Source organism: Semicossyphus pulcher, unplaced genomic scaffold, assembly GCF_022749685.1.
Source record: "Semicossyphus pulcher isolate SPU_LCO1_2020_fin unplaced genomic scaffold, fSemPul1.0.p SCAF_7, whole genome shotgun sequence".
In the NCBI taxonomy this organism is placed as follows: domain Eukaryota; kingdom Metazoa; phylum Chordata; class Actinopteri; order Labriformes; family Labridae; genus Semicossyphus; species Semicossyphus pulcher.
In genome coordinates, this window is record NW_027211748.1 from 2,093,313 (window position 1) to 2,120,741 (window position 27,429).

At 38.9% G+C, this 27,429-nt stretch overlaps 2 protein-coding genes across 2 annotated transcripts; both read right to left on the reverse strand.

Moving 5' to 3' along the window:
• Positions 1–4,519: 4,519 nt before the first annotated feature.
• LOC138611719 (immunoglobulin lambda-1 light chain-like) lies at positions 4,520–11,587 on the reverse strand. The gene is made up of 5 exons (XM_069684927.1): positions 11,545–11,587; positions 11,076–11,381; positions 6,814–6,864; positions 5,123–5,431; positions 4,520–5,007 (listed from the first exon to the last, which is right to left on the reverse strand). Exons 1-5 carry the CDS (start codon positions 11,585–11,587, stop codon positions 4,778–4,780), a joined length of 939 nt encoding a protein of 312 aa, XP_069541028.1. The 3' UTR covers positions 4,520–4,777.
• Positions 11,588–20,841: 9,254 nt separating this feature from the next.
• Positions 20,842–22,540, reverse strand: LOC138611149 (uncharacterized). The gene is made up of 3 exons (XM_069684118.1): positions 22,408–22,540; positions 21,108–21,464; positions 20,842–21,073 (listed from the first exon to the last, which is right to left on the reverse strand). The coding sequence occupies exons 1-3, from the start codon at positions 22,538–22,540 to the stop codon at positions 20,901–20,903; spliced, it is 663 nt and encodes a 220-aa protein (XP_069540219.1). The 3' UTR covers positions 20,842–20,900.
• Between the last annotated feature and the right edge of the window lie 4,889 nt (positions 22,541–27,429).

Below are 27,429 nucleotides of genomic sequence, written 5' to 3' on the forward strand. Positions count from 1 at the left end.
GTAGTACACTTACTAGTGATAAGTATCTCATACAACCCCACTTCAAACAAACCGAACCATCCCTTTACCACTGCCCAGGCGGACAAACTGTGGTAGTGTCGTGTCAGAAAAGGCCTCAGACCAAGGGCCAGATGAGGCCTGGGCCTCTCAAAGTACTCTCAAAGTAACTGAAGTCACTCAAAAATGAGACGAGAAAAAGCAGGATCTGATACAAGATCCGGGGGGCTGTGGCTCAGTGGTAGAGTCGGTCGTCCTTCAATCGGAAGGTCAGAGGTTCGATCCCCAGCTCCGTCAGGCTACATGTCGAAGTGTCCTCGGGCAAGACACTGAACCCCAAATTGCTCCCGGTGGCATAGCCATCGGGTATGAATGTGATATCTGATTGACAGTTGGGCACTTTACGTAGCAGCCTCTGCCATCAGTGTGTGAATGGGTGAATGTGATATGTAGTGTAAAAGCAGCTTTGAGTGGTCACAAAGACTAGAAAAGCGCTATATAAGTACAGTCCATTTACAAGGTTTTATTGAGTCCAAAAACAGAACCACAATACAACCAGAATCTGAGCCCGGGCAATAGAGACTGAATAGGCATTCACAGAGCCTGATCTTCTGTTCCCTAAGGGCGCCCCGCCTGGTGCGGGCTCACAGATGCACAGAAACTCCCATTTTTTAATATTACGTCTATTCTCTGATTATTTTTAACCCTGTCAATGAAACTGAACTTTTAGCCATTAAATGTCAAGTTTCGTGACACGGTTATTTCTGACCAGAGGTCAGAGTGAATCTTTACAAATCTGTCAAACTAATAATTTTTTAGCATGAAGCAAGTTGATTTCAAACATTCTACTTGATATATGTTTCTCACACAGATTATAAGTTCTTCATTCTGATAATATATTTAACTTTCACCTTCAAGATGGTTTTACAGGCTCTAAGAATTTTTCCATCAGTAGTCAGTAATCCAGAAGGTGAGGGACGACATCTGGTACTGGTTTATTTAGATCAAGCAAAAAACAATAATTATAATAATAACTTTATTTATAGAGCACTTTTTTCAAAAACAAGTTACACCGTGCTTTCCAATTAAAACAAGGCATATAGTGAAAGCATACTGTATACTGAGTTTGCCTGCCTGAGATCTCAAGGCAGGGAGTTCCACAGCTGTGGGGCTCGAACTGCAAAGGCCCTGTCACCTTTAGTGACCAGTGGAGATTTAGTAACCATTAATAGTGCCCAGGCTGGAGCCTGGCCACTTAAGGCTTTAAAGGAAAGCAATAAATCCTTGAAATCAATTCTCAAACTCACAGGAAGCCGAGAAGCGTAGCAAGGGCCGGTGTGATGTGGTCGCTTCTCTTGCTATATGTTAAAAGCCTTGCAGCAGCACCTTGAATCAAATGCACTCTTTGGATGTCACACTTGCTGATAGCAGAATAAAGTGCATTACAATAGTCAAGTCTGGTGGAAATAAATGCATGGATGACCATTTCTAACTCGGCAGGGGAAAGGACACTAGGTTTTAGTTAAGACGTCATAAAGTGTATTTTGTCTTAAGTTAAGAATAAATTCACTTTGTTTAAATGTAGTTTCATGTTTGATTCCCTTTTTGTCACTGACTTTAGGCCACTTTGTCACAATTATTGTTGAACTGCAGTCATTTACTGTGTGTTTTTATCCACTAGATGTCACTGTGGTTTTAGCAGCACTGAGGGAAGAGCATCATCATGATATACCTGCACTTACTCTGACTCACCACAGGGTGGTGGTCTTTCTCTTTGATGCTTCATGTCAGCACCAGCAGCAAACACAGAAATCCACCTTCTGATGATAAAGTCATGATGGAAGAACGAATCTATTCATGGAACAACCATCTAACACTGTGAAGAGATATGTTATGTCACACATGTTTGTCTGGTGATACAGTTACAATATGATGTCATTCTTCCAACAGTTTTTATCATAAATCATGGGGCGTCATGTTAGTTAAAATTCTGTGCTCACACAATCAGAGCAGGAGGCATGTGGCTCCTTCCCCAGACACACAAGAAAATAATGATGCATTTTTATAGAATCCATCATTTATATTCAAAGACAGCTGAGGATGATTTTAAGACTTCACTTGATGTTTTTTTGTCGCTCATTGAAAGGTTTGTTTGTATTTTTTGAAGTGGGGTTGTATGAGGTACTTCTCTATAGTCAGTGTAACTTCAAAAACTCTGCACTATCCCTTTAAAGTCTGAGGGTTAATATTGTGTATTTATTCAGAGATACTCTTGTGAATTATCTGTGCTGCTATGGTTACTGTAAATGATCAATATTCACTTTTACACTGGCCTCTACACTGCTGTCAATTTTCTTAATAACAGCTTCATCTTGTCTGCTTCATCCAAAAAATCTAATGGGCATAAATTCACATAAAACATCCCACAATTTAAATTATTTTAGAGAACATAGATCATTATTATTAGTTATTATAATTAAAAATGGAGAATATATAACAACATAAATGTGTGACGTCTCTGTTGAGACTAAACAAAGTGCTCTGAGTTACAGCTGGAACAACAGCCTGACCTTTGTGTGCTTAGGTTTGACAGTTATTCCCATTAAAGGAGATTTCACAAAACGAGAAGAAGAAATCATTAAATCAGCAAACAAGATGCAGTTTGTCTTTATATTTTAAATAACAGAGCTCAAAGCAGCTCCAAAATAATAGTGATGGAGGTGATACTTCATTGTGTTCAGCATTATATGTGAGGAGGTGACCTTCAGGTCGGTCGTCATTGTTGGTCTCTGCGCTACATTCAGTTAAAACTCACGGTTCAGATCACATCAAGGTTTTGACTCATAAAGTAATTCACTAAATAACTTGTGTTGCAGCTTCACAATGCATCTTAAATCTCAAAGCATGTAATCACTGCACTTCAGAGTGCTGTATTTCATACCATGATAGTTAAACGTTGCAATGTACTTTTTATGCATGTAGAGCCTGATCAACTATGACCATGGATCAGCTCTGTTCAGTTACACCTGTAGCTCAGTGGACAGATTCATACAGACAACAGGAGATAGAAAAACAAGTAGAGAGAGGGAGAGGAGTCCATGAGTGTGTACAGCAGCAGATATGATTCTCTTCTCAGTGGTTATTAGACTCATAAAAAACTGTTGGCAGCTTATCAACACTTCCTCTCTTGCAGCAGACGAGCTCTGTGGGTTTCAGCTCTGCAGCCTTCTCACCGTTAACTGAGGCTTTTCACATTAAGAACACAATGACAGTTACAACATTTGAATGTGGTTGAAGAAGAAAACAAAGAATCATTCCAGGAAGTTTAGTCTGCGCTCAGTTCTCATTGTCTCAGCTTTGATCTGTGTTATTAATGTGTGAGAGAAACAGCAGAAATAATGAACTCAGAGCTGAGACACTGAAGAAAGGAGACACGTTCAGCCCCTGCAGTCTGCTCTCACACTGCTTATTAGCTCGTAGTGTGTTGGTAGAAAATAAATAACAATAATAATAAAACAGAAACAGCAGAAACAAACAAATATTGATGTTTTGTCACAGCCAACAGTGTCTCATACTGTGTGTGTGTGTTTTTAAATGCATATTTGGCTGTTTCCTTTATGCTGCATGTATACATACATATATATATATATATATATATGTCTGCATGAGACGCATCGGGCTTACATCTAAATATATTATGAACCCATCACCATCATTAATTCAGAGCTGTGCCTGGTGATGTGCCTTTTCATGTAATATATCATTATTCATATGATTATTGATTATTTACATTCCCTTTTCAGATTTTTAGAACATGAAACAATTGTAATATGTTGGTGTTTCTGGAGTCCTCAGTCATCGCCTGTTAAGCTCAGCAGTTACATCGCGTGTCATCCCCTCTCTCTCTCAGCCGACACTCTCCACTGTCCTCTCTCTCTAAATAAAGGCAGAAAAGGCCAAAAAAAGTACATTTAAAGAAACAAAAAAGGTTTTGCCCTCAAAGTGTTTTTTAAATGACCATGACTCCTTATTAATAATTATACATTTTGAATTTCTTTGCAAAGCAGTTTATGATTCTGTATTGAAACATAAAAGACAGTCTATGCAAAGTCACGACGTATACCAAAGCATTTAATCTCAAACTGTAATAATATGAAAAACATGAAGCCTTCAGCTCCACTGATGAAGCCACTAATGGTTTCAGAGCAGTTGAAGCGAACAGCTTTACATCCACACTGACACAATAGTTAAAGAGACTCAACAATGAATCAGGTGGCAATCCACACACTGACTCATTCTAAGTTTATCTTTGTCTTATCTTTGTTGAGCTTCTTGGTCCTTGTTTAGGTGTATGCTCATGTTCATATCTACCTGTACATTTATTCTGAGTAGTGGTTGAAAGTATATCGACAGCTTCGTACAACTCTTTGATTTTTCAGTCCATCAAGTGTCTGTCAACACTCAGCATTTGATATTAAAAAGAAATACAAGAACAGGTAAAACACTGAATAATACAATATATACCAGAAAGTGAACGATTATACAAATGAAGTTTATTAAGCAGAGATAATGTACACAATCAGATTAGCACTATACTACAAAATCTGCTCTTAGTAATGCAAACTTACAGTGCATCAGTAAACATGGAACAATCATTGAATATATATTCATGATTTACATTTTTAACTGATAATCAAAGTGATACATGAGATGGATTTATGAGATGATGGTGAGAAAAGGTGAGCAGAAAATAGTCAGCATGTGTGCAGTTGGTGGACGGTCACTTGTTTCTGAGGATGGTCAGCACAAAGAGTCCACAGCAGTACACCAGACTCTTCACTATCAGCAGCGTGTACAGCAGCAGGAGCAGCTTCACCTGGTACTGAGACGGGACAGAAGGGGCTGGTGGAAGTGATGGTGGAAGTGAGGTTGGAAGTGATGGTGGAAGTGATGGTGGAGGTGATGGTGGAAGTGAGGGTGAGGGTCCTGGTGTTGAAAGCGTAGAACCTTCTGAAACAGGAAAGGAGTTATACAAAATGTCAGCTCTCTGCTCCTCTCCTCTCTTTGACATCATCACCAAATGAAGCTGAATCAGTGCTGAACACAGTCACCAAGCCTTCATTACCTGTTTCTGTCTGCGCCTCCACCCTGCCGCCCTCGTGCTGCACGTAGCAGCGGTATTCATACGAGCTTATCTCTTGCTGATGGATGGACAAGATGGAGGCAGTACATCCAGACTCTCTGAGCTTCAGCAGCCGTCCGTCAGCAGAGGGCAGCTCCTCCAGACGTCCATTCTCCTTTTGTCTTTTCCAGGAGAACTGGACCAGAGGAGGAAACATGGCTGAGGCCACACACAGCAGGAAGCTCTTCCCCTCCAGTTGGGCTCTGGGTGCTGCCGGGTACACGCTCACCCCGGGCTTCACCACCTGCTCATCTGAAGTTTGATCGAGCAACAAGCAGCACACACACATTCACAATCACAATCAGGTTTATTGCCAAGTAAATGTTTACACATACAAGGAAAACAATGAACATAGAAACAGAATAAAAAGTCAGAGCGAGTAAACAGCAGTATTGTTACTGTCAAGGATCTTAAAGAAAAGATCAAATAAACAATACAAATATGAAAAACAACATTATATAAAATATGTGTATTCACACAGTCACCAGCAGCTTCCAGCACTGCATTCAGTCTGATCCTGAAAACTACATGGACTGTGGTCTCTAAATCACTCATCAACACAGCTCCAATTATAGATCATGAACTGTATTAATCTCTTAGCAAACACATTTATTATTTAATGTCACATATGGTATATGTGAAACACAAGCATGATAATAGTAATTAGTCATTATTACAATATATCAACATGTTGTACACGTACTTTGCTCTAAGCATCAATTTTCTTTAAGATTTTCAAATTAAAACATTTATATAAAACATTACGAAAATATGATTATTAAAAATGAAAGAACATTTTAATACAAATAAAATTAAGGTATCAAATAATGACAAAATGCAATTTAATATATTCATGAAATGTATTTTCTGAGAATAAAAACATTTATTTCTGTAATAGTGATATTGTGCTCATTATTATTAGTTACATATTGACCTTGACAGAAAACATTATGATCATTTCACTAGCATTAAATATTTACAGGTTAATACTAAAGAAACAAATCAATACAACAATCACTTCATAATGATTTTTATTAACAGTATTTTAATTATGTTATGAAATGTGAATAAAGTTTACTGTGATTTTTAATATGAAATAAAGTTTTAAATGATTCCCGAGCAGAGTTTTAAACATAAAATCACGTTAAGATTATAAAGTCTGTAAAAGTATTGATATTTTAACATTTGTGCCTTTCTTTGTGAAGCTATAGAAATATATAAGCGAGAAAAAGTGTGGTAGTTTTATTTTTGGACATATAAATACCAGAATGATTGAATAATTTTTTACAACATATTTCAAGATTTGAGCTGATTCTTTTTGTTACCAAAGAACAGTAGTTGCTGAATAACAGAGAACATTAAATAGTGATATCTGTAACATTGCTTATATCAGACTCAGACTATGAACCAGTTTTATCGGCTGCAGAATAAAGAACATCCTGAGCTGTTCAGTCACATTTTAACATCTTTTCACAAGTTAGGAACATTTTTAGTCACAATAGCTGCATGGCTGCAGAAAATATCCACCAATTATACTCATTTAACATGGAATGTCTCAAGCAGCAAAAACAAATTAAAAACACATTTCAGACTTGTTCAATAAACAACTGAAGACAATAAATGTTTATTCTTACCTGTAACAAACAGTCTAGTTCCAGAGCCAAAGATGAAGTACCAGCTGCTGCCTCCCCACACAGTGAAAACAACTGATACAAAAACCTGTGTGCTGCTGAACAAATTGTGAACCAGGATCAGATTACAGCTCATGTCTTCCTCTGATGTTCATGTCGACATAAATGTCTCTTCTTTGATATTTTCCTAGCAGTGTTCCTCTATTGATGCTAGGAGTTAGTCAGTTGGAGCATGAGGATGAACTGAGCATTCATTTTCCATTTTGTTATTTTGTTAGTTTGTCTTTTCTTTTATTGCACATCTTGTTCATGGATCTAATGATGCTGCATGTTGTGTTGTACAGATTGTAAAGCCACTAGAGGCAAATGTATGATTTGTAATATTGACCGTGTAAATTAAACCACTAGAAAGTTCACTTTACCTGTCAGTCAGGCTCAGCTGTATTTTGTGTTTAGTGTAATAAGCAACTGTTGGTGTAAGGTGGCAGTCTGAATGAACAACAAGTGATGCTGTTACAGATCTATTCCACAGAGCATTCAGACAGTCTCGACTGGAGCTCTGACATTTCTTCTGTGTAAGAATCTGTTTTTAAGTTCACTTTGCACTCGTCCATGCTATGTTTAGATTATCTTTAAATGGCACAACTAAAACCATCCATCCAGTTTATGTGTTTTGTTATTTAAGATATTAAGCCGAACTTTGATGCACTGAAATGTACTTTTCTATAAACAGTTGACTTTGCACCACCCTGTAACGTTTTGGATCCAGGATGTCTGTTGTGTTCAGCAGCAGTGACAAAGGTTTGGGATTTATATCAGCTGTTAAGCACAACCCCTTGAATCATTTACCAGATGATATTCACGACGAAATAAATTCTCACCCAAATATATGTAAAGTTGTTGAACCATAACATCACGTTATTAGCAGTGAAGTCTCTCTCTCTCTCTCTCTCTCTCTCTCTCTCTCTCTCTCTCTCTCTCTCTCTCTCTCTCTCTCTCTCTCTCTCTCTGTCATATTAATGCAGCTCATTAACTCTGTATCTTCTGGTCCCATTAACATTACTAACCACATATCTTCCCAGGAGTTCTTGTGCTCCCTTGTCTTGAAGGTTCCTGGGGATCGTTGCTGCAGACCACCTGCTGCTGTGGATCTGCTCGACTGCAACAACTAATAACATCAGCCTTCCCCATAGTATCATTATTGTTGCTGCTAATGCTAATAGTTGACCTGTTAACTCCAACTGTTACAATTACTATTACCACAGCCTTTGTCATTACTCTGCTTCTCGCGCTAATTTATTTTTTCGCTAATTTTCACACTAGTCTACCACTATTATTGGCATTGTAACCATAAGTATGTATTACCTGTTGTTGTTCATGTAACAAGAACATATGTTGTTGTTGCTCTCTTTGCCTGTCTCTATCCTGCATCTCCTTCTATCCCATTCTCGGCCCATCCAGTCGAGGCAGATGGCTGTTCAACATGAGTCTGGTTCTGCTCGAGGTTTCTGCCTGTTAAAAGGAAGTTTTTCCTTGCCAATGTGCTGAATATTGCTAAGTGCTACTCATGGTGATTCATGTTGGGCCTCTCTTTAAATAACATTACAAAGAGTCGGTCTAGACCTGCTCTTTTTGTAAAGTGTCTTGAGATAACTCTGGTTATGATTTGGCGCTATACAAATAAAATTTGATTGATTTGACTGGCAAGAGACGGGTTACAAGTAAAATACAAATAAACACACTCATGCAAATGAAACTAATGTAAATAAACTAAATGCGCACGAATAAACTAATGCAAATAAACACACTCATGCATTTGAAACAAAGGTAAATAAGGGAACTTAATGTAAATAAAGAAATAATGACAAAACACAATATGCCCAGAATAAACCTAATTAACCACACCAAAATGCACAAAACCAAAACACCCACAAAATAACAGTTGAACAGATGGTGGCGAAATTAATAAACAAACTACTATAAAAGTGGAAGCACAGACCTATGGCAGTGGGTGTCGGAGTTTAACGGTCCTCACAGGGACACACCACTGTATGCGGAACGCCCAAAGTCAATGGGGTTCTATACTAATTCAATTTGATTGATTTGATTGATTGATTGAAGTTACAGCAGTGCATTCAGCGAGTGATGCAAGAAATCTGACCCCTTCCTGTCTTCCTCCTTTCATTGTTTCCTGATTGCTTCAGAGAATATTTACTTTAAATATAGCAGATCATCTATACGCTGAGAGAGTGATGAAGATCATCTATACACTGAGAGAGTGATGAAGATCATCTATACGCTGAGAGAGTGATGAAGATCATCTATACACTGAGAGAGTGATGAAGATCATCTATACACTAGAGATCTATAAAATACCTGCCAAAATGAATACTGCTTCATAACCTTTTCAGGCCAACATCATCATCACAATTGCATTGTGATATGAGGGTAATCAGAATAAAAGCATCACTATAGTTAATCAGTAAATCTAAACATTTTGATTAACTCATGAGCACAAACATTTTGATTTAATTGTACTCATGTTTGCTTTTGTAAGAAGTGTTATCAATGGTCAGTATGATGCATATGATTTGCCTTTCAGTCCAGTGATTTTTAAATTAAAATAAAAGACAATTATTTTGAGAAATCACAGACCCATTTCAGAAACAATCAGTATCGGTATCGTTCAAATTGTAACAAAAAGTATTGGAATCGTATCGAATTAAAAAAGTTTGATATCGCCCATCCCTAAAGGCCACGTTACGCTGGCATTGTGGACGCGTTAGCTTCCAAACACCGTCTGCAATACATCGGTATTGCATTTCCCTTCCCCTACTGGACCCTTTACTCAGACCTTTAGCTGGCCCCAGCAATACACAGGGAATTGTGTATTTCCACTGGAGGAAGAGAGACCCCAGCCTGATGGGAAGTCAAGGCGTTCAACCAGCTGTTAGCCAGCTTTCAGGGCCTGCGCTCAACACGTGACCCCATCAGACGTGTTAGCTCGCGAGGACCTTGGGAAATAAGTCCGTATCACGTATTAGTCACCCTCACTGGAGGCAGAGAGATGCCAGCCTGACAGGGAGTCGAGGTGTTCAACCTGCTGTTAGCCGGCCTTCAGGGCTAAATACAACCAGGGTGACCCCAGGCGCGTGAGCTTGCGGGGACTGCAAGCAATACATCGGAATAGGGATACGTACTCTGACGGCAGGGGGATCATTCCCCATATGGAATATGTAAAGGAGTGGAGAGATAGTCTCAATACGATATCATCTATCAATGAGAGGATGATGAAGATCATCTCCTCACTGTTTAATTGGAACACACACAGAGCCTCAAGCAGAAGCCTTCATGATACTTGTAACTCTGAGGAGTTTGATGTGTCTAAGATGTGTTCATGTTTGTTTTTTCATTGCATCAGTCTGTGTGACAGCCAGGGATGCCTACTGGCACAACTGATGACCAGTCCAACTTCAATTACACAAAGACCCCCTCCCCCCCAGTGAAAATCTAGTATAAAACATTTCTAACACATCTATGTGCTGTTTTCATCAACATGTTGAAGACATTTCTGAAGCCATGTAAAAAGTCAACAGTCATGGCTGAGTCTGTCAGAAACATTCAGACAGGCATGGGGTCATACGTCACATGTGTAAGGAACCAATCATGGTAATGTGTGTGGGGTTGCTATGGAGAAATGAGTTGCATCGTGGGAAATGTTTCACCTTTACCTTTAATTTGTCAAAGGGGGGCGATTCAGGCCGAGCTTTTTCTTATAGCAACCAAACAATCAACAAGTGATTAGTATAGAGAGGGAGGAAGGACTTTATTCCAGCAGCACAACGAAACACAAGATTTTTATCTGTCAAATGGATTAAGAAACAAACATTTCAGTCATATTTTTTATGTAATATTTTGTTAATCTAATTTTTCATCCACAGTCTGTTTTCATTTAGTTAAGACTTATTTTTGTGTCTTTATTTTGTTACATTGTGTTTCTGATTTTGTCCAGTTTTGTCCTCATTGTGGGAACAATAAACCTGCTGGAATATCTGAGAATATAAATAAAGACATGATAATAAATATAATTCTGACACAGGTTAAAAAGTGAACTCCTCAGTTTGTTCTGTTTGTAATGGAGGTGAAATATGTGAACCTGGGCTGTGGTTTCTGCTGTCTTCCTGTCACGAACATTATCTGACATCTGTTCATCTGCTGGTTTTTGTTCAGGCTGCTCGCATCATTTCTCACTGTGGGAACATCACAGGAGCAGTAGTAGGAGGCTGAATGAGAGAGTTTAACCTTCTGGATCTGCAACTCCCAGCCGTTCTGTTTATTCACAGCTGAGAAATCATCTCTCTGAGGATGATTGTAGCTTTTATCTATTGCACCACTAGTCCTGCTAATATCTAGAATCCTTCTGAATGTTTCTGTGTCTCTCTTCTGGTACCAGTACACATAAGAGCCACTACACTGGTCAGTGCCTCCACAGCTGAAGGAGACTTCTTCTCCAACTTTCCTGGTCAATGATAAACTGTCCTGTTTGAGCTCTGCTGCCATGGCAACCAGCGCTGTAGAGAAACAGATTAAGGTCAGTGTGCCGGTTGTTCAGCCCTATCACTTAATAATGACACGTATACTTCAACAGTACATAGTTAAATAGTTAAACACATTAATGTCACTTCAAGGAGACAGGGTGAGTTTGTTGGCTCCTGATTGGCTGGAAACACTCACCTGAACACACACAGCACAGAGCTGCAGCTGGGAGGAGAAGCATTTTGTGCAGCAGTGTTTCCTCTGGTGAATCTGAGAAGAACCAGGACGAGCTGTGAGATCAGACGAGGGCCTCGTGGTTTCTAACAGGTCCTCAGATCTCCCATCAGCCCCTGCAGCAGGCAGATCAGGCCTTGTTGATGATTGACAGCTTGTTCAAAGCTGCTGTGTGGTTTCAGAAGAGTCTGAGGTTTAAAGGGGAGAGGGGGCGGAGCTGAGGAGCTGACGGAGTTAGAATGACTTCAGGTGCATAAGAAAGACGAACAATTACAAACACTGATTTTAAGAGTGAAAATATTTAATTCAAGGCAGAAACATTTATTTTGTATCTTTGATGTAGAAAGTTTAAAGTTTGAGTTCAATCTTTAAACGTCTGTTTCTGAAGAGAAGACAAACAGCTCTTATCATGGCGGCCTCTTCAACACTTCCAGCTCGTTTCACTCAGTTAGAAACTCTGAGCAGAGAGGACTTTTCAAACGCAGCCCAGGTGTCTTTCATAGTCGAGTCATCAAGTCTTTCTTCATTTCTCTTTGTTTTTCTGTCTTTAGTCTTCAGTTCAGTCCTCAGTCTGCTCCCTGACAGATCTGATCTTTGTTTCTGTCTCATGTTTGTGTGAAGATCTTTATTACACACATTAAACTGCAATGAAAACACTCATAAAACACTAATTATCCCACTATTGCTTCCATATGTTTTAAATGTCATTTACACAAAGGACAAAACATGAACAACAAAAATACTCTAAATGTTCTTTAACACTATTTGTCAGCTACATTTTAATTTCAATAAGAGGATTGAAACACAATTTAATTATGTTCACTATCAAATATGCTTCATATTAATACTATATAAATATTTAGCGCTGCCTTATTAATTATTAATGCTGCTGCTGGGTTCATTGTGTGATAAAAAGTTCAGTTTTAAATGTTTCAATACAAAAAACAAAAGTAAAAGAGTTCTTGTTTAGTTCCATTATTATCTGAACGTGTTGTTTAACTCTAATTTCATATACTAATTAATATTAGAATATTTAATTAAACAGTTGATAACAGTTGACACTTAAATAAAGTTAAACACACAAGTGACCTGTTGTAGTTTTCATTCATATATACTGATTGAGTTTCTCCTCTATAGAAGTTGATATCAAAGACAAACCTGTATCTACATTTTCAGCTGTTTTCAGGACACAACCAAATGTCCTGACTGAGCGAAAACTAAATGAACTCTGATTTATGTTATAATAATATCATAGAAGATTTTATACAACATGTATTGAATTGTCTTCATGTAGTTCCCTGCAGTTATCAGCTGGTATTACAGTGTATATAACAGTACTGCTGTCTGTTCAGTGCAGATTAAAACCTTCACACTGCCTCCCCCTAGTGTCTGCACACACACTGTTCCGAACTCTACTGCTACTTTCAATAGGACTACAACTGCTTCTACTACCATTACTGATGCTATATTACTGTTTCTAGACTCTGCCTTTCACATTTGTAAAGCCTTGATTGACATGTGGAAAACTCCCCTCAAAGCCCTTTAAGGTGGAATAAGAGAGAGGAGAAGAATCTACAGGAGGACACAGATCCTGATCCAAAACACCTGATGATGTCATACTTAATGAAAACATTCTTATTGAAAGTTCAGGAGAAAAGTTTAAAGTTTGGATTTTAAAGCCTCAACTCAGTCAGACTGTCTGATGTCAGCAGGGAGGTTATTCCTGACGTAGCCAGCTGACTCCTGTTTAACTCTGAGGACAGACAGGAACCCTGTATTCTGACAGCATAGAGCACAGGATGTATACGGCTATGAGGTCAGACAGGTGTGAAGGAGCGAGGCCATTCATCCATCTGAACCACAAAAAGTCCTATCAGACATTGATAAGGAGCAAATGAAGTTAAATTGGTGCTGTATGCTCACATGTTCTACTTTTAGTGCAACAAGTTACAATAATCAAGTCAGGATGAAACTAAGGTTTTCATTTCTGATCTGCTTTCAGGTGAAACTGCTACAAGTGTTGTCCCCACCGTGAGCGGCACTTTGTCGTTTCCATAATATTATATTTTCTTTAGTTTGTTGTCTCTTCTACAAACAGCTGATCCGACACTGTACGCTGCAGGCGTAGGAACACGTATGTGTTGCGGTCCACACAAAGACTTTTCTTACTGAAAAGTAAAACGCGGTGAATTATATAGCATACAATCAATAACACTATTGATTTTTAGGTGAGACGTCCTTATATGGACAAATGACGTGTGAAAGTGACCCTATCTGCAGAGGCATATAGCCTAGCTTACGTGCCGGCACTCCGGCCGGTTTCTAAACACCGAGGCCGTGCTGACTGGCATCCACTGTATGTAGTACACTTACTAGTGATAAGTATCTCATACAACCCCACTTCAATCAAACCGAACCATCCCTTTATCACTGCCCAGGCAGACAAACTGTGGTAGTGTCGTGTCAAAAAAGGCCTCAGACCAAGGGCCAGATGAGGCCTGGGCCTCTCCAAACACTGACAATTTAAACTCTATACGTATCTAAAATCTGGATACAAAAACCGATTCAAAAGTAACCGAAGTCACTCAAAAATGAGACGAGAAAAAGCAGGATCTGATACAAAGTTTTATTGAGTCCAAAAACAGAACCACAATACAACCAGAATCGGAGCCCGGGCAATAGAGACTGAATAGGCATTCACACAGCCTGATCTTCTGTTCCCTGAGGACGCCCCGCCTGGTGTGGGCTCACAGATGCACAGAAACTCCCATTTTTTAATATTACGTCTATTCTCTGATTATTTTTAACCGTGTCAACGAAACTGAACTTTTAGCCATTAAATGTCCAGTTTCCGCGTTGTCTGGTTTCTAATAAAAAAAAACCTGCTACTGTTTGCTACTGTCTGGAAAACATCTGACTCGTGACACGGTTATTTCTGACCAGAGGTCAGAGTGAATCTTTACAAATCTGTAAAACCAATCATTTTTTAGCATGAAGCACATTGATTTCAAACATTCTACTTGATATATGTTTCTCACACAGATTATAAGTTCTTCATTCTGATAATATATTTCACTTTCACCTTCAAGATGGTTTTACAGGCTCTAAGAATTTTTCCATCAGTAGTCAGTAATCCAGAAGGTGAGGGACGACATCTGGTACTGGTTTATTTAGATCATGCAAAAAACAATAATTATAATAATAACTTTATTTATACAGCACTTTTCAAAAACAAGTTACACTGTGCTTTCCAATTAAAACAAGGCATATAGTGAAAGCATACTGTATACTGAGTTTGCCTGCCTGAGATCTCCAGGCAGGGAGTTCCACAGCTGTGGGGCGCGAACTGCAAAGGCTCTGTCACCTTTAGTGACCAGTGGAGATTTAGTAACCATTAGTAGTGCCCAGGCTGGAGCCTGGCCACTTAAGGCTTTAAAAACAAGCAATAAATCCTTGAAATCAATTCTCAAACTCACAGGAAGCCGAGAAGCGCAGCAAGGGCTGGTGTGATGTGGTCGCTTCTCTTGCTATATGTTAAAAGCCTTGCAGCAGTTGTAGCGTGAATCGCCTTGACCTTAATTCTGCATCTTTTTACAAAGTATTCTGATCATTGGAACAGACACATGCAGAGTCTGTAAGACAAATGCTGTACAAATGGTCAATTTAGGTACCAACCATCCCCCAAGTTCACGACCCTTCTCACATTCCACAGGAGATAACTCACATGCAGACACATCCTTTCTGCAGAGAATATAAGGACTAAAGTGACTGATTCTCCTATGCAATTGGAATGTACTTAAAGTAATGTTATGCAGAGCTAACATATTTTAATACTGTGAAAATTGTTTTAACGTGAATCTGAAACTGCAGTTCTCCTCATCCTGATCACACCTCCTCCTCATGTCTGTCTGCTAACAAAGGAAGACCACATGTGGACAAGTGAGATCATTTGATCCATTCATGTGATGTGCAGAAAGGTTTACCTGTGCATATGCAATCGTGTACATGTATATACTTTTTGTCATCATAATGGATGTTGCCATCAACCTTGTTGTTTAAGTGTTTAGTTCATTTAATCTCTTTTCAACAGGTTTTATTCAACAATTAATATAAAGTGTTTGGTATCGTTCTGTAGTTGACAGAGCCCAAAATATGGAAGAATTAATTATGTGAAGTAGGCAATATTGATTTTAATGCTTTAAAATAAATAGTCTCAATCTCAGAGCCTTCTCCTCATGGGTGTGGCTAGAGAGGGACCACAGAAACCAGACCCCTCTGGTCCCAAGATTATAAAGCTGCAAGCAACTTCCTCTCGCTCTCTTCTCCTGCTCTTCGTCCTGTCTCTTGTCCTGTTACTCTTGTTCCTGACTCCTCTGAGTTGTCTTCCCCCCCTGGGGGGGGGGGGGGGGGGTTGGCCACATGGCCTGTCCCAGGTTCTGCTGTCAGCTCATGCAGCCTGAACCTCTCCCGAAGTCCTTAGCCGTCAAGAACAGCCTTATTGTGTACTGGGCCGCAGAACGCCGCCAGTATCACCATGCTGATCCCGTGCTGCACTGAACGTGTTGAAAAAGCCGAATCCAGCAACCTTTAAAGGAGACTTTGCACAAAAGACACTCCCTAACGACGTCTGGCAAAACTGCCACAGACTTCACCCCAGCCAGAGAAAGGGGGGTGAAGATGAAGATGATTCAGCTTCCTGCTGAGCCAGAGAGAGAGATGGAGAAACCCGATTCAAGCCGAATCGGCCAGGAGGGACAAAAGCCGTCCTGAAAATGCCTGAGCGCCAAAAGAGAGCCTGCTGCCACACCCATCAGATGGTCATCAAATCAATCAAATGTATAGTTGTTGTATAGCGCCAAATCATAACCAGAGTTATCTTGAGACACTTTACAAAAAGAGCAGGTCTAGACCGACTCTTTGTTATGTTATTTAAAGAGAGGCCCAACATGAATCACCATGAGTAGCACTTAGCAATATTCGGCACATTGGCAGAAAAACTTCCTTTTAACAGGCAGAAACCTCGAGCGACTTCCACTGACTTTTGGCCACTTTGTCACAATTATTGTTGAACTGCAGTCATTTACTGTTGTGTGTTTTTATCCACTAGATGTCACTGTGGTTTTAGCAGCACTGAGGGAAGAGCATCATCATGATATACCTGCAGTTACTCTGACTCACTACATGGTGGTGGTCTTTCTCTTTGATGCTCCATGTCAGCACCAGCAGCAAACACAGAAATCCACCTTGTGATGATAAAGTCATGATGGAAGAACGAATCTATTCATGGAACAACCATCTAACACTGTGAAGAGATATGTTATGTCGCACATGTTTGTCTGGTGATACAGTAACAATATGATGTCATTCTTCCAACAGTTTTTATCATAAATCATGGGGTGTCATGTTATTTAAAATTCTGCGCTCACACAATCAGAGCAGGAGGCATGTGGCTCCTTCCCCAGACACACAAGAAAATAATGATGCATTTTTATAGAATCCATCATTTATATTCAAAGACAGCTGAGGATGATTTTAAGACTTCACTTGATGTTTTTTTGTCGCTCATTTAAAGGTTTGTTTGGATTTTTTGAAGTGGGGTTGTATGAGGTACTTCTCTATAGTCAGTGTAACTTCAAAAACTCTGCACTATCCCTTTAAAGTCTGAGGGTTAATATTGTGTATTTATTCAGAGATACTCGTGTGAATTATCTGTGCTGCTATGGTTACTGAAAATGATCAATATTCACTTTGACACTGACTTCTACACTGCTGTCAATTTTCTTAATAACAGCTTCATCTTGTCTGCTTCATCCAAAAATTCTAATGGGCATAAATTCACATAAAACATCCCACAATTTAAATTATTTTAGAGAACATAGATCATTATTATTAGTTATTATAATTAAAAATGGAGAATATATAACAACATAAATGTGTGACGTGTCTGTTGAGACTAAACAAAGTGCTCTGAGTCACAGCTGGAACAACAGCCTGACCTTTGTGTGCTTAGGTTTGACAGTTATTCCCATTAAAGGAGATTTGACAAAACGACAAGCAGAAATCATTAAATCAGCAAACAAGATGCAGTTTGTCTTTATATTTTAAATAACAGAGCTCAAAGCAACTCCAAAATAATAGTGATGGAGGTGATACTTCATTGTGTTCAGCATTATATGTGAGGAAGTGACCTTCAGGTCGGTCATCATTGTTGGTCTCTGCGCTACATTCAGTTAAAACTCACGGTTCAGATCACATCAAGGTTTTGACTCATACATTTTTATGCATGTAGAGCCGTGTGGCCTGATCAACTATGACCATGGATCAGCTCTGTTCAGTTAGAAAAACAAGTAGAGAGAGGGAGAGGAGTCCATGAGTGTGTACAGCAGCAGATATGATTCTCTTCTCAGTGGTTATTAGACTCATAAAAAACTGTTGGCAGCTTATCAACACTTCCTCTCTTGCAGCAGACGAGCTCTGTGGGTTTCAGCTCTGCAGCCTTCTCACCGTTAACTGAGGCTTTTCACATGAAGAACACAATGACAGTTACAACATTTGAATGTGGTTGAAGAAGAAAACAAAGAATCATTCCAGGAAGTTTAGTCTGCGCTCAGTTCTCATTGTCTCAGCTTTGATCTGTGTTATTAATGTGTGAGAGAAACAGCAGAAACAAACAGATATTGATGTTTTGTCACAGCCAACAGCGTCTCATGCTGTGTGTGTGTGTTTTTAAATGTATATTTGGCTGTGTCCTTTATGCTGCATGTATACATACATATATATATATATATATATGTCTGCATGAGACGCATCAGGCTTATATCTACATGTATTATGAACCCATCACCATCAATATTTGATGCTCAGAGATGTGCCTGGTGATGTGTCTTTTCATGTAATATATTATTATTCATATGATTATTCAGCCGACACTCTCCCCTGTCCTCTCTCTCTAAATAAAGGCAGAAAAGGCCAAAAAAAGTACATTTAAAGAAACAAAAAAGGTTTTGCCCTCAAAGTGTTTTTTAATTGACCATGACTCCTCGACTATAATTTGTACAAAAATATCAACAATATGTTGCACATTTGTTATCATTGGTTAGATCAACACAACATAAAAGCAGAAGCATAAAATACGGAGACAAACATCTCTCCTTGTTGTTTCACCCCCTGAAAAAAGAAACTGCTGTATTCTTTCTCACTGTCGGTCTCATAATCTGGTTATTGTTGATGAAAAAGATCATCACATCTGTCACAGTGGTCTGTCCATCTTAATCAGAGTCACCTCTGTAACCCCACTAACACACTGATCTGCTGTGAATGAGGTTGTAGCTTCAGTTTGATCAGTGTAGCAGTCTGTACTACACACGCCCGTCCTTATATGGCACATAATTGTGGCATTAAGCTTTTTAAAGCCTCACTTCTATTGTCCCCCGACTTACAAACATAAATCTGCTTTTGTTTTGTGCAATGATGTGAAAATGTCGTACGGCTTTTTCTACACAGCATGTGAAGACAAGAAGTGAATCTCCTGAAAACTGAACTTGACCTAAAGGGTTCAGAAGGTACAGGGTAAGATCAGGGTTTCCTGTGATGGAAAAAAACCCACTTATTTCATTGTGTATAAAGATTAAACTATGCAGAATTGTTTTTTTTATTCTTTAAAGGACGTTTCTCCAGCCTGACCCCAACTTGTAACATGTACAGTGTTTTAATTAATATGTGAATTCATAATTATACAGTTATAACAAGAATGTTTAATTTCTTTGCAAAGCGGATTATGATTCTGTATTGAAACATGAAAGACAGTCTGTGCAAAGTCACGACGTATACCAAAGCATTTAATGTAAATTAAACTGTAATAATATGAAAAACATGAAGCCTTCAGCGCCACTGATGAAGCCACTAATGGTTTCAGAGCAGTTGTAGCTTCAAAGCAGCTCTACTGTTTGTTTTTGCCTGTAAACAAGAGTGTCATCAGCATACAGCTTTACATCTACACTGACACAATAGTTAAAGAGACTCGACAATGAATCAGGTCCACACACACTGACTCATTCTAAGTTTATCTTTGTCTTATCTTTGTTGAGCTTCTTGGTCCTTGTTTAGGTGTATGCTTATATTCATATCTTCCTGTACATTTATTCTGAGCAGTGTGTGAAAGTATATCGACAGCTTCGTACAACTCTTTGATTTTTCAGTCCATCAAGTGTCTGTCAACACTCAGCATCTGATATTAAAAAGAAACACCAGAACAGGTAAAACACTGAATAATACAATATATACCAGAAAGTGAACGATTTCGTAATGCAAATGTATATGAAAAAATAAATGTATTATTATATGTGTAAAAAATGACGGCCTGACCGTCGGGACCACTGGGACATGTCCTGGTGGGTCGGCCGCTATGAGGGCTGGTTGGTGCAGCACATTAATAAGGGGGATTTACATAAGCCCACATTTAAGGTGCTTCTCAGTGCGCCCACTAATTCTGAATGAGCATCCCCCACAATAAAAACATAAAAACTGCAGCTAATGAGCGAATAGATAATATTTACTGTTAACTTTTTTAAGTGTTTGCTCACAAAAGCTTGTAACCAGCAGACTAGAGAATTTAGCATTAATTCTTACAGTGGTGGAAAGTAACTAAGTACATTTACTAAAGTAATGTTACTTGAGTATAACTCTGAGGTACTTGTTCTTTACATGAGTGTTTCCATTTTAAGCTGCTTTATTCTCTCACGTACATCTCACAGGATCGTCTCGTACTTCTTACTCCAGTACATTTAATTGACAGTTTTAGAACATGTGTTGTATTCTTGTTTTCAGTCAGCTTCAATGACATAGTTAAGATGTACATGATTCCTAAACACAGATATGAGGGATATGTTTTGAGTGTGCCGAATGTGAGCAGAAATCTTTCTGAGAAACACGAGCCTTTAAAGTCCAGGGGTTCATGAATTTATTTGAAGAATTCATGAAAATGTATTATTCATCATTGACCTGCATATTAGCCACATACACATTTAAAAAGCTTACTACAAATAGGCGTAAGAGTAAATCATGCCTACATGTGTGTTGACTCAGCAGGACAACATGAAATGATAAAAGTTGATCTGCAGAAGGATAAATATTTGAAAGCAATACAAAACGCCTGAGAGCCTGACAGCATTATATTCCATCATATTTTTCTTTTTCCTTTACAAAAATGAAGACATGTTCACATTTTTAACTGATAATCAAAGTGATACATTAGATGGATTTATGAGATGATGATGAGAAAAAAACAGAAAATAGTCAGCATGTGTGCAGTTGGTGGACGGTCACTTGTTTCTGAGGATGGTCAGCACAAAGAGTCCACAGCAGTACACCAGACTCTTCACTATCAGGAGCGTGTACAGCAGCAGGAGCAGCTTCACCTGGTACTGAGACGGGACAGAAGGTGTTGAAAGCGTAGAATCTTCTGAAACAGGAAAGGAGTTATACAAAATGTCAGCTCTCTGCTCCTCTCCTCTCTCTGACATCATCACCAAATGAAGCTGAATCAGTGCTAAACACAGTCACCAAGACTTCATTACCTGTTTCTGTCTGCGCCTCCACCGTGCTGCCCTCGTGCTGCACATAGCAGCGGTATTCATACGAGCTGATCTCTTGCTGATGGATGGACAAGATGGAGGCAGTACATCCAGATTCTCTGAGCTTCAGCAGCCGTCCGTCAGCAGAGGGCAGCTCCTCCAGACGTCCATTCTCCTTTTGTCTTTTCCAGGAGAACTGGACCAGAGGAGGAAACATGGCTGAGGCCACACACAGCAGGGAGCTCTTCCCCTCCAGGTGGGCGCTGGGTGCTGACGGGTACACGCTCACCACGGGCTTCACCACCTGCTCATCTGAAGTTTGATCGAGCAACAAGCAGCACACACACATTCACAATCACAATCAGGTTTATTGCCAAGTAAACGTTTACACATACAAGGAAAACAATGAACATAGAAACAGAATAAAAAGTACAAAGCTAGTAAACAGCAGTATTGTTACTGTCAAGGATCTTAAAGAAAAGATCAAATAAACAATACAAATATGAAAAACAATATTATAAAATATGTGGGTGATTTGGTTTATTATTATTAGTTACATATTTACCTTGTAAGAAAACACATCATTTGATGTCTAGTTACAGCCACTGTAATTACTAAAGAAACAAATCAATACAACTATTCATTTATAATGATTTTATTAGATTTTTAATAGTTTTTAAATTTATGTTATGAAATGTTAAATGTGTATACATTTTTTTTGTTTAGTAAAATGAAATAAAGGTTTAAACTATTCCTACTTTTTATATATGATAGTATAGATAATTTCAAATAATACATTGTTAAGATTATAGAGTCTGTAAAAGTGAACAAAAGTGCAAATATTAACTGACATATAAAATACAGTTGTTGTGAAGTTAAATTTACAGTCTCAAACTTATTTAATTATTCTTTTCAACATATTTATCGATAAGAGCTTGTTTATTTATGTTCACTGACATACATTCAATTATAATAATATAATAAGATATCTTGTTATCAAAGAAGAACAGTTGATATCATTAAATAGTGATATCTGTAACTTATGTCAGACTCAGACTATGAACCAGTTTTATCGGCTGCAGAATAAAGAACATCCTGAGCTGTGCAGTCACATTTTAACATCTTTTCACAAGTTAGGAACATTTTTAGTCACAATAGCTGCTTGGCTGCAAAGATTGTCCACTGACAATAACAATTGAACATGCAATGCCTTAAGCAACAAAAACTGAGATAATTGATAAATGTTTATTCTTACCTGTAACAAACAGTCTAGTTCCAGAGCCAAAGATGAAGTACCAGCTGCTGCCTCCCCCCACAGTAAAAACAACTGATACAAAAACCTGTGTGCTGCTGAACAAATTGTGAACCAGGATCAGATTACAGCTCATGTCTTCCTCTGATGTTCATGTCGACATAAATGTCTCTTCTTTTATATTTTCCTAGCAGTGTTCCTCTATTGATGCTAATGTCTGTTGGTCCACTTCTTTAGTCCACATGGATTGGACTGGAGCCAAAGGATGGATGAATGGATTCATATGAAACGTTGTACAGACGTTCTTGGTCTCCTGAGGATGAAATGAATCACCTTGTTAATTCTGACGTTTCGTGTAGCGCCACCTTCAGTTGGAGCATGAGGATGAACTGAGCATTCATTTTCCATGTTGTTATTTATTAGTTTGTCTTTTCTTTTATTGCACATCTTGTTCATGGATTTAAAGATGCTGCACGTGTGGTACACTTGAAATCTGAATGCTTTCGTATCTGCTGTGTGAGATTGCTAATGTATGATGTATTTTTTTAAGTACAGATGCACTTTATTTTTATTAACAGAAGAAAATATTTTTGTATTTAAGTTAAAATAACTAATTCCACCTTTAAAGTGCGAAAGTTCCCGAGGAATAAGAAAAGTGGAACCTATGTACCAGAGCGGAACTAATGTGCTGCTGGACTAACAACAGTCAAGTGTTGTTGCACCCAGGTCTCCTAAGGTTGGGGCTCCTGCCGTCTCCTAGGAGGATTTTTGGGAAAAGAAATGACGCTTGTGTTTTCATTCCTCGGACATATCATCTGTGTTCACAGGTCAGTAAACGGTGGTAAAAAAACACTGAAAAACCTAACACTGAATGTTAAATTAAATGTTACCGGCTTCGGAAGAGTTTTGTTGTTGTTATACGTGTGTAATTACGTGTAGCAGGCGGGAGTATAGAGCTGCACGCAGCGGCTTTTACAAAATGGCCATTGTTACTGCATGAGCGGCGAGAATAATTAGGCTAACTGTGTACATTTATAAGCTTCATTTATAACGCTATGGCCCTGAATACTTGACTAATATATATCATATGTGTAAATAGGTAATTATTTTATTTTAATACTCCCTATCTAATGTGATTGATGTTTTTGAATATGTGTCAAACTGTTTAAAACTTTTATACTGTTATTTAAAAATATTTACAAGGTGTAGCCTGTATTTTGGGTTAAATACATAAGTGACAGTGATATATGTAAGCTTTTTTGTTATTAGGGATGTTTTATGTAAACTGGTGCGTAACCATGTTTGTATTATATACTGTTGAGCAGTTTACTATCTATACTTAGAGCTCTTATTTTGAAAAGAAAAGGAAGGGAAGTTGTTGTCGTTCGGCAGAAGCGGTATACGATATAAACTGGTGAGGACGTCTCTGAATAGAAAGTGAATGTGAGTCTCCGTGGTTTATTGTTTTGTAGTTCAATCAATCAATCATCAAATTTTATTTGTATAGCGCCAAATCATAACCAGAGTTATCTCGAGACACTTTACAAAAAGAGCAGGTCTAGACCGACTCTTTGTTATGTTATTTAAAGAGAGGCCCAACATGAATCACCATGAGTAGCACTTAGCAATATTCGGCACATTGGCAGAAAAACTTCCTTTGAACAGGCAGAAACCTCGAGCAGAACCAGACTCATGTTGAACAGCCATCTGCCTCGACTGGATGGGCCGAACATGGGATAGAAGGAGATGCAGGATAGAGACAGGCAAAGAGAGCAACAACAACATATGTTCTTGTTACAACAACAACATATGTCCTTGTTACATGAACAACAACAGACACATACTTATGGTTACAATGCCAATAATTGTGGTAGACTAGGGTGAAGATTAGCAAAATAAATAAATTAGCGAGAGAAGCAGAGTAATGATAAAGGCTGAGGTAATCGTAATTGTAACAGTTGAAGTCAACAGGTCTACTATTAGCATTAGCAGCAACAATAATGATAGCAGCAACAATAATGATACTATGGGGAAGGCTGATGTTAGTAGTTGTTGCAGTCGAGCAGGTCCACAGCAGCAGGTGGTCTGCAGCAACGATCCCAGGGAACCTTCAAGACAAGGGAGCACAAGAACTCCCGGGAAGATATATGGTTAGTAATGTTAATGGGACCAGAAGATACAGAGTTAATGAGCTGCATTAATATGACAGAGAGAGAGAGAGGGGGAGAGAGACAGAGAAACACAGAGAGAGAGAGAGAGAGAGAGAGAGAGAGAGAGAGAGAAGCTTGGTGTGTCAGATCCCCCCGGCAGTCTAAACCTATAGCAGCATAACTATGGGCTAGTCCAAGACTGAGCCAGCCCTAATTATAAGCTTTATCAAAGAGGAAAGTTTTAAGTCTACTCTTAAAAGAAGAGAGGGTGTCTGCCTCCCGGACCCTGACTGGTAGATTGTTCCAGAGGAGGGGGGCCTGGTAATTGAAGGCTCTACCTCCAACACTACTCTTAGAGACTTAAGGTACCACAAGCAGGCCTGCATCCTGGGAGCGCAATGTTCTAGAGGGGTAATATGGCACTATGAGCTCTTTAAGATATGATGGTGCCTGACCATTAAGAGCTTTGTAAGTAAGAAGAAGGATTTTAAATTCTATTCTATATTTTACAGGAAGCCAGTGCAGAGAGGCTAATACAGGAGAGATGTGATCTCTCTTCCTAGTTCTTGTCAGCCAGATTCCTAACAGTAGTGCTGGATGCCAGGCTGATGCCATCTAGGGCAGCTATATCACTAGAGAAAGAATCTCTAAGGTGTTTTGGGCCGAGCACAATAACTTCAGTTAGTTCTAACAAGTCTAGGCGTCTTCCCCTCCGTTACATTGGTGGCAGCGGTGGGATGTCGTGCCGCTTTATGGACTTTGATATAAGTCGGTCAGTTACATGTGAGTTAGCTTACTCATGTTAGCCACTGCTAACACGCGATTAGCTTAATTATTTACAGTGTTCAGCCATAGTGCAAGTCCGTTCCGCGTTTCGTCTGGGGATTACATCATGCTCCCCACTGCATAAGTTAGAGAGATAGCGAACAAAAATAAAAATAAATTACATATGTAACTAGCACAGAGGGTGGAAGACAGAAGGTTAAAGTCGAGCTGAAATGGCATTTCGAGAGTATCTAGCTTCCGTATCGTGACGTATTTCCGAGTGAAACAGGTGCTACATTTATTTGGTGCTAGCTTACGTGAAAAAGCACGCATGAAATTAAGTTTTACCGGAAGAAAAAAATGATTGGATTTTGATATAAGAATACGAAGAAATGGATTTTCTGTATTTTTTGGGGCCTATATTGTCAAATAGATGCACACTATTACCGGGATGTGATCTAAAAGGATTAAAATGAAATTTTTCTTTTCACCTAGACTTTAAGTTACAGTTCATTTGCTAAAAGTGTGTGTGGTAAAAGTAAAAGACAAAGAGACCATACTAATGCTCTTTTACAAAATGTTTTATTTGGTGTTTTAAAGCAATAAAGTAGATCAGGCAGTGAATGTTTAAACAAAATTTGGCAAGAGCAGGGCATAAAGTGGAGTCGGCAACACCACCCAGGGGAATTTCACTCCCGGGAAATTCTAATTTATGTTTTTAGGAGAAAGGAGAAAGGTCACGCAATCTCGTTATACCACTGGCAAGAGACGGGTTACAATTATCAAACCAGTATTTAAACAAAGATAAAATTCTGTTTTAAAATCACAATATATTTAAACACAATGAAACCCAACCCAAAGCAGATGCAAATTAACCAAAATACTGAAAATAGATCAAACATGCCCAAAGTAATGCAAATAGACACACACATACAAATGAAACATATGTAAGTAAACTAAATGCACACAAATAAAATAATGCAAATAAACACACTCATGCAATTGAAACCAATGTAAATAAGGGAACTTTATGTAAATAAAGAAAATAATAACAAAACACAATATGCCCAGAATAAACCTAATTAACCAAACCAAAATACCCACAAAATAACAGTTCAACAACAATTCAACGGATGGTGGCAAAATTAATAAACGGTTTACATATACAAGGAATTTGTTTTGGTGATTTTGGTGCAGAACAATTAACACAGAACTAGAATAAAATTAAGTAAACAACTTAAATAGAATAAGATGAAAAATAGGAATAAGAATAAAAATATAAAAAGCAATACATATAAAACAAACAGTACAAAATATGTACAACAGGTGTGATTAAAAACTGTACAGGTGCGCATAGTCCGAATTACAGACTTAACACACAGTGTTTAGTGACTGAGGGGCTGGATGAGAGTCCATGTCACATGTCAGCTGCCGCAGGAAGTATATCCTCTGCTATCCCTTTTTGATGAGGGAGCCGATGTTCAGCTCCCACTTGAGGTCCTGGCTGATGATGGTCCCCAGGAAGCAGAAAGACTCCACAGTGGAAACAGTGGAGTCGCTGATGATGATGTGGGCGGGTGTGGCTACAGTCTTTCTAAAATCTACAACCATCTCCACTGTCTTCAGAGCGTTAAGCTCCAGGTTGTTATTACCACACCAGGTCACCAGATGGTCAATCTCCCACCTGTAGGCAGACTCATCCCCACCAGAGATGAGTCCGACTCAAGCAGCTGTAGAATAGGACCAACTCCAATACAGAATATTTATATGCCCGAAACAGCAGCGTTGTCTGGAGCAGATGCCGAGAAGGGAGAGCATGCCACGCAGGCCCACTGCTCCAAGACACTACGGCACAACTTAACATACAATAAAACTCAACATCAATAGGCAGCAGGGAGCTAAAGTGCAGAAGAGGGAGAGAGAAGAGGCAGATAAGCCAACACCGCACCCAGGAGAGCCTCCCACGGAGCAGCCCATCTCCCACTACCCCAACAGCCAGCCGTACTACAACGAGGGGAGACAGTGTCACCAATACGCACAAAGCGCGTACAAAATGAATGGAGGAGATGGCAAAGCGCATTACCCGAATGGAATTATTGTGCGGCACGAC

What these genes read in the sequence shown, in the direction of transcription:
- LOC138611719 (XM_069684927.1), bottom strand. Translation starts at nt 11,587, where the DNA reads ATGCTTCTCCTCCCAGCTGCAGCTCTGTGCTGTGTGTGTTCAG. An exon ending in AGCCTCCTACTACTGCTCCT is followed by an intron (nt 6,865 to 11,075) that starts GTGATGTTCCCA and finishes CTGTGTGGGGAG; the next exon opens with GCAGCAGCTGGTACTTCATC. An exon ending in AACTAGACTGTTTGTTACAG is followed by an intron (nt 5,432 to 6,813) that starts GTAAGAATAAAC and finishes ATCAAACTTCAG; the next exon opens with ATGAGCAGGTGGTGAAGCCC.
- LOC138611149 (XM_069684118.1), bottom strand. Translation starts at nt 22,540, where the DNA reads ATGAGCTGTAATCTGATCCTGGTTCACAATTTGTTCAGCAGCACACAG. An exon ending in AACTAGACTGTTTGTTACAG is followed by an intron (nt 21,465 to 22,407) that starts GTAAGAATAAAC and finishes ATCAAACTTCAG; the next exon opens with ATGAGCAGGTGGTGAAGCCC. An exon ending in CACTGATTCAGCTTCATTTG is followed by an intron (nt 21,074 to 21,107) that starts GTGATGATGTCA and finishes AGGAGCAGAGAG; the next exon opens with CTGACATTTTGTATAACTCC.